This window comes from Dermacentor silvarum, chromosome 6 (assembly GCF_013339745.2).
Source record: "Dermacentor silvarum isolate Dsil-2018 chromosome 6, BIME_Dsil_1.4, whole genome shotgun sequence".
NCBI lineage: Eukaryota > Metazoa > Arthropoda > Arachnida > Ixodida > Ixodidae > Dermacentor > Dermacentor silvarum.
This window is the reverse complement of record NC_051159.1, coordinates 29324114-29331973: the sequence shown is the minus strand read 5'-3', so window position 1 is coordinate 29331973 and position 7860 is coordinate 29324114. Positions and strand designations below refer to the sequence as shown.

The following is a 7860-nucleotide window of genomic DNA, read 5'->3' as shown; positions in this document are numbered from 1 at the left end:
CCCACCGCGGGGAGTGCGCACCCGCCGGGTCAAAGTTCAACGGAGGTCGTGCGAACGTTTTCGGCCCCAGTGCCGCGGACTTTCGCTCGGATTAGGCGATCGCTTTCCCTCGTTCGCGCCTCTACTCGCGCGTGCTTTTGCTTTGCCGCGAGGCGCTTTACGCGGATTGCGAAAGTGCCATCGGCGTGTTATCGTCGAGCGATGTATTACGTAGCAGCTAGTGAAGTGGCTATGAAGTTTCCTGGCCGGTAATTGGTTTTTGCAGAGGCATGGTGAAAAATCGGGAACGAAAACGAGAGAACAGAACGCAGCGTCTCTCTTAGTTAATAACCCCGCTATAGAGGCGTCGATTGTTTGAAGCGAACTACTGCGCAGCGTGTTTTACGGTTCGTAACGCTAGTGGGATAAGACGAATTCGGTTGCGGAGTTCGTTATAACCTACCCTAGCGTAAGCCGAGCAATATTGCCATAACTTTTCTTGTACGGTGGACATATTTTTCCTAGAATGTCACTTGGAAATACATTATAAACGGGCCCAGTCGTAGACTATTTCTACAAGGACGCAAATAAAGAAAAAGATGTTTGACCAAAAAAAAAAAAAAAGGGAGGGGCAGGGGGCTCAGCATTAACTTATTTTGCCGTAGCGCTAAATGTAGTCTCTCCACTGTTAAGGTTTCACTAATTTAATGCGTTATATTGTAGCTTATCAAATGAAACGTGCAAACATGATTTCTGATTTTCGGCGGGCAGAGTGTGCATAGCAGATTACGGCCTGTAATTACTTAATGCAAATGGTTAATTTTTTTTGCGTTTATGCTCTATATTTATGTTGGATACTTGAAGAAAGTGACATCATAAATCCAATTCACCTTACTCGGCTTTTACGAGGCTCACGTTTCGGAATATTCTGCCTCAAGTTTGCCACTCAGGGTGGTTAATTACCTGCTCAGTAGCTTAGTGGCCATGGCGTTGAGATGCTAAGCTCGAAGTCGCGGGTTCAATCCCGACCTTGGCAGCCGCATTTCGATGCAAGCGAAATGCCAAAACGCCCGTGTGCTGTCCATTGGATGTACGTTAAAGAACCATAGGTGGCCGAAATAAATCCAGAGTCTCCCGCTACGGGGTGCCTCTTAACCAGATCGTGGTTTTGGCGCGTAATATCCCAGATTCTCTCATGGCGGCTAATTTTGCATTCTGAGGCGGGATGTAAGCGCGATAACGTGCTTTTGCTAGGCACGAACAAAATCGTTATCTGTTACGCCCTGCTTTCAGACTGGAGCGCAAATCACGACAGTTAACACAACTTTGTTAGCTACGTATACGTAACAGCATAAATTACTCCTTATCTAGAGACACCAATTGGTAGACACAAATAGTTCTTTAAAGAGATCTTTAACGCGCCCTCAATGCACAGGGCACGGGCGTTCTGGCATTTCGCCCCATCGAAATGCCGCCGCTGCGGCCGGGATTTCATCCGGCGACCTCGTACTTTGCAGCGCAACTCCATAGGCGCTAAGCCATCACTGCGGGTCAAACTTTTAAAATAATGCGAGTATAGGTACGACAGCTTGTGTGTTTGTAGATGTGCGCTTACTCGTACCTAAGCAACTTCTTCACGTGCAACAGATGCACGCTACATTTACAATATTGGTGATAACGGACTTTGGAAACTTTGCGACTTTGTGCCGACTACGGCGAGAATGGAATCCGACCCCGCAGCTTCCCTGGCAGTCTCGGCTTTCTCGTTTCGCCTTCCGAACTTCTGGCCAGCTAATCCCTCCCTTAGGCTAGCGCAAGTCAACAGTCAGTTCGTGACGACCCGGATAACATCAGCAGACTTCAAAATTTCATCACGAGTACGCACACATCTACGAACAGAAACTTATTTATATAGAAACGTTGCGAGGCTATAGAAGGTGGTAAAGACTTCCGACGTTGCTCGACGAGCGTACAGTTCTGATCTGGTCGAGAAACCTCCCAGCCGCCGCCAGAGGCACCGGCAACAGTCACGGACGCCGCGCGCGTTCGGTGCAACCGCGGGCAAAACGCGGACGGCGTCAAGAACAGGTCTGCGCATTGCTGGTGCTGCTACAGTTCTATAGGTTAGGAGCTTTGTTTTATGTGTTACTGAAGCGAGACCTTTTTTTAAGAAAGTACAGTCTTTTTAGTGCTGATGACGTTGCATGATTTACCTGTGCCTCCCATCTGAGGGCATCTGATATGATTATTCCAAGATACTTGTACTCTTTAGTAGGAGTAGGACTCAATCTGACCTTGACAATACTTATTATTTGTGCACGGATTGGTTAGTGTGTCTTAATACCGCGAAAACCTATTTAATTTCTTTTAATCAGCGTCGTTCTTACACGTCAGGTACATACACGATTATGGGTGTTAACCGTTTGATCGACAAAATATTTAGGCATTCTTCTCCCCCACCGTCCTATTTGGTCTTTCCATATAACGAACAGTGTCAATAAAGCTAGTCGTGTCCTTTGTTTCCTACGGCGCAACCTATACACTTAGACCCCCCTCCTACTAAACTGTTAGCTTTCATAACAGCGCTCGTGTTACGTATCGCTTGTTTGTCCGTGTTTGATTTATTCGCGCTGTAAGTAATAATGCAGATGTACCGACTCGCCCAATTAAGTAGCTACTGTACTACAGCTTTCATAATGCTCGTTCCTCCCAAAGTGGAATATGCATGCGCCGTTTGGGACACTCATCTTGGCTGCAGAAGAAAGCGCCCCCAACCTTTCCTTTTCCAAACGAACCACTTATAGTACTCATCTTTTGTTCTTACTAATGCACCTGATATTGTTGAAAACCGTGCCACAGATATATATATTTAAAATCTATTCCCGCAACCACAGCATAACTCAGATAAAATCAGATTGCAGCATCATTACTCTGTCATGTCGCCGTAAATAGCTAGACTTTGCCTCTTTCACAAGTTTTACAACTCCCATCTAGGCCATTCCGTCATTTCACCGGCTCATCGTTCGACAACCCACATCAGCCATCATTTTACAGTCTATCCTCCTCCGGCCCGAACATCTGCACTCTCAACGTCATTCTTTGCCAATACACCAAAGGACTGGAATGACTTGCCCCCTACAACAATGGCGCGCTCCATCCCAACTAGTTTCAAGTATTTGTTATGTGATATCGAGTCACCCGATGCCCACCCGTCTTGTAATACACCCTTATTATGAGTCTTTGAATGAATGAATGAATGAATGAATGAATGAATGAATGAATGAATGAATAAATAAATGAATAAATGAATAAATAAATAAATAAATAAATAAATAAATAAATAAATAAATAAATAAATAAATCGTTTACTATGTTGCCCAGGAACAGCTACGGAGCCTGCGTAATGGTGCAATCAAGAAGTAATGCGCAAGACAAAATGTACAGAGAAGACAAATGTGGTAAACAAAGCAATGTGTGACCGAGAAACAAATAGGGAAACAGAAAACGAGGAGGCGGGCATAAAAGGGAGTTAATCATACCACATGATTGTTATCTACATATTGTTGCTTTGCAGTGATGGTGAATAACGACAGCAGCGCAACGCCAGTCATGAAACTTACTGTTTATTGGGCGAACAGATTGACGTCGACGGAAGGCGGTATAACGACGACTGCATGACGACAATGCAATGACGTCACTGAAGGAATAACAATGATAAAACAGCGTGCACGACGACGGCACGACGACGGTTGTGTGACGGCGATGGAGTGATTAGGACGACATGGCGAGAGTCGGATGACAAACTTGGCACGACGATTACGCAACGACCACGACAGTATAATGACGCGGGACACACATACTTAGTGAGCCAAGCTATTAGACAACCATTGGGCCGGAGTAGAAGGAGTGACACGCCAGCATGACGACAGTCAGATCACGAAGCTGGAATGACGCCGACTGAACGACCACGACGGCCTCACTATTGCGGCGTGACGACGAATGCGTGACCACTGGATAACGAAGATGGCGTGAATACGACGACATGAGGAGTGTCGGACGACAAAGCTAGAACGACGGCGATGCAACGACCACGAAGGCATCGCGACTACGAGCCCTTACTTAGTGGCCATTGGGTAGGAATAGAAGGTGTGACGAAGACGGCATGGCGAGAGTTAGTTATCACGAAGCTGGAATGACAACTATGGAACGACTACATCACGGCCGCGAGTCCATTCCTAGTGGCCCAAGCTGGTGGACAACTTGGGTCACGGCGTTGGCGTAAGAGGATGGATAGATAGATAGATAGATAGATGGACAGATGAAATCGGCAAAGAATAGTATTCCCATTAATATTGTGGGAGCAGACGAAATGCCAAACGGTAGGAGACAGTGCTATTGTGCGACTCAAAGGCAGCCCGGGTATGGATCTAGAAACCACCACCAGAACCACCAATAAATTGTGAGTGACCTAGGCTTCCGGAGCCCAACCAGACAGAATTCCTGGGCTTCTGCTGGTCCCGATAGGAAATTATATGCGCCAGCTAAATTCATGCACAGCCAAGCAAGTTTGCTTCGCTTCGCGGTAGGCTCCTCTACGCAGGATTTCCATGGCCGCCATGTTTATTTGGTGACTGGCCAAGCCATCATGATGTGAGCCATGCAAGGTACATGCCTACAACATGCACTGTGTCCTAGCAGATACGCGAGAGGTGCCTACACTGCCACTCTTGCAATGAAACTTCGACAGGTGACCTATGCCCGTGGGCTTGACTATGCCGTGCGGATTGGCTCTACAGCCGCAAGAAAAATAGCGAGCTGTGTTCTACTCCACGCCTGGTGCGAGACAGGAGACGAGGCTTCGAGAGTTCGCTATGTCATGTATTTTTGCGGTACCTTATGATGAGTGTGAAGCAATCGGCTCCGCCTTCAGCGAGGATAGGTGGGCTGCGCTTTTGGCCAGCCCTGAACTCAACGACCAAACCCTGGCCGTCCAGAGTACCCGCGATCGCGCCGTCAAGCTCGGCGTGGTGGTTCCTACGTGGGACTAGCCGGGTGGCGCGGGGTCTCCCCTGCGTTTTCTCTGGACGCCAATAAAGTTATTTCACTCACTCACTCACTCACTCACTGACTCACTGACTCACTGACTCACTCACTCACTCACTCACTCACTCACTCACTCACTCACTCACTCACTCACTCACTCACTCACTCACTCACTCACTCACTCACTCACTCACTCACTCACTCACTCACTCACTCACTCACTCACTCACTCACTCACTCACTCATCTGATGATGATGATGTTGCCTTATTTGATGGCAAAAACCCACTGGGGGAATAGGTCACGAACCGGGTGGTAATATGATAAAAAAATAAACACGAGGGAAATAAATAATCGGATATGATAAAGAAACCAAGAATAAATGAAATAAAATAGTGTGTAATAAGGTAGTCAGCCTCGCATAAACAGGGGGAGTAATATGAACTTAACACTAAAAATACCTAAGTGAAGGGTCGTCGTAACCTGTTTGGTCGCCCTGTTCTCATCGCCATTAGTCTATCCGTATTTCTCCTTTTTTTTCTCTCTTTCAAAGAAGCAGTTCAGGCCAGTGTACTCGATTTTTTTGTAAATAAATTATACATATATCTGTCGTATAAAAATTTTGTAAGGAAGCTTACGTCACCAGTCACAGGTATTTAAGTTGTCTTATGACGTACTGTAGTTACCCCGGCGTGTCCTGATTATGCACGTTAAGCGCACTCAAAAAGTGATATACATTGCTGCCTCGGTTCAGGCATCAAACAGCAGTATAATTTTCTTTTTCTTCGCAAAAAGAAATGAGCACGTACTCATCATTATTCTTCGCAGAAGGAGAAGACGTCTGGCACGCGTGCACAGCGCGCAGGGTTTGCTCGTTGCAATCACACACACCGAGGCGGATGATCGCTGGTGCCGAGAAAAGATGCAGCTGACCAAGGGACGCCTGCGAGCCTCACTGGGAGCCTTCCTGGCGTACGCGTTCATCTTCGACTACGCCGTGTACGTGTACAACCCATGGCAGAACTGGCCCGAGATTTTCCGCAAACCGAACCAGGTACGATGACCCCTCGCCTCTGTCGCTTTCTCTTGCCCCTCGAAAATGGGCGCCCCAATGCGCGCGGAGAAACGAATTGCTTCTGGGCGAACCTTTGCTGATCGTGGTTGCTGGGTTGTGCTACTCATGTAATCATACCAGGTGATTTTTTTACAGCCAAGCTGTATACCTCTCGTTGGTCGGAACATTTCGTGGCGTAAACACAAAACGCCATACCCCATACCATGATAAGTGGTTCTTGAGGGAAAGGGAAAGGTTGGCGCTATCTTCTGCAGCCCTTGAGGGAGCACGGCTCAGCGCCAAACCCCATACCAGCTGTGCGATAGCTTCGCCGAGCTGGGGGAGAGAGAGCTGAGAGAGTGAAAGCAGAGTGTAAAAATAGCATCGCGCAGCATAGCGAATGCGAGGTGGAGAGGAGGAGTGAGGCATGCGGTAGTGGGACGCGTAGAGCAGCTGCCGACGCCGACCGCGTTTCCCCGCGTTCGCGCGGAACGCGCCTGGTAAGCGATGCCTCTGGCGGCGGCTCGGCAAACTGAGGGGACGGGGTATTCTGCAAGAGTCCACCTAGTGGACTGTCCACTTCGGCTGTTGCAATTGGCTGCCGCTTCAGGGGCGCGAAGTTTCCGGCCCATAGACTTTCTCATTATAACACCTAGAGGGTAATCTGGCCCCACCGTCTATGCGAGGGCGCTGTGCCGTCATGGGAATGACGGGATATGTGTCTACGAGGCTTGTGTCGGCTGGTGTTGTACGAGGCTTCGCCTGAAACGTGCATATGGCTACACCAAGAATGCGTTCTTAAAATCTCTCAATAAAGATTGCTCACTCACAATACAGAATCAAGAGAAGAAAAGCAAGAACAAACGACAAGTTGTTCAAAAGCGAGCGAGAATCTTGTGATCTGTCCTACAACTTTAGCGGCCAGCTGCTACGTTTTACGTTTCATATAATTGTGCATCCAATAATAAGTCCCCAAATTTAAACAAAACATGTTTTGTGTAATAATAAAGCTAAAACACCTTTTTACGTGCTATTTCAGCAGGAAATGAATCATTGTGACAGACGGAACGGTGCTAGCCAGGCACGTCTTCAAGGCGTTCTGGCTCTCCAAGAACGATGCCAATCCGAAGTCAAAATATACCGGCATACTCAAGCATACCGCAGCCGTGGCTTAGTGGTAGAGCGCCCGCCTCGGCTGCGGGAGGCTATGGGTAAAAAACAACAAAAAAAAATATCTAGGGACTTTAGCATACCACAGCGCAGCAGCGCCAGATTTCCCTCTAGGTAACATAGTGAGAAACTCTATGTGGCAGCCAGTCGCCTTCGCGCTCGTGAACCGACAGCCAATGGCGACAGCCGAAGTGGACAGTCCACTAGGTGGACTGTTACAGAATCCCCCCCCCCCCCCCCCCCCCCCCCCCCCCCCCCCCCTGGACACTAGTTGCTTCCGAAAGACTGAAGTGAGAGCTAGGGAAGCTGAAACCAAGCGTCGCAGAAGAGAACATCCTGAATTTAGATTGAGGGAAGCCGAGTGTTCGCGTAGGCCAAGAAATGAAGATCCCGAGGCTTGTGAACGTGGCCGGTTGGATTCATCGCGATACTGCGCAGAACATCGCGAAGAAATCCTGAGCGCCAGGAAACTAAGTGTGTGGTTTGCCACTACTTTACCAGGCGTTCCCCAGCTTCTATGGTCTCGGGTGTTTGCGGTAGCAGAGCCACGCAGAATTTTTACAGCGAAGCTGTATACCTCTCGTTGGTCGGAAAATTTCGTCGCGTAAACACAAA

At 48.1% G+C, this 7860-nt stretch overlaps 1 protein-coding gene across 1 annotated transcript in view; it reads left to right on the top strand.

The window, feature by feature from the left end:
* The first annotated feature begins 5889 nt into the window (after positions 1-5889).
* The window catches only part of LOC119456593 (uncharacterized), a 39677-nt gene continuing 37706 nt past the window's right edge, over positions 5890-7860 (top strand). Inside the window, exon 1 of the mRNA XM_037718423.2 lies at positions 5890-6075. Within this exon, the coding sequence (XP_037574351.2) occupies positions 5944-6075 (132 nt within the window). The 5' untranslated portion in view covers positions 5890-5943. The remainder of the gene's footprint in view (positions 6076-7860) is intronic.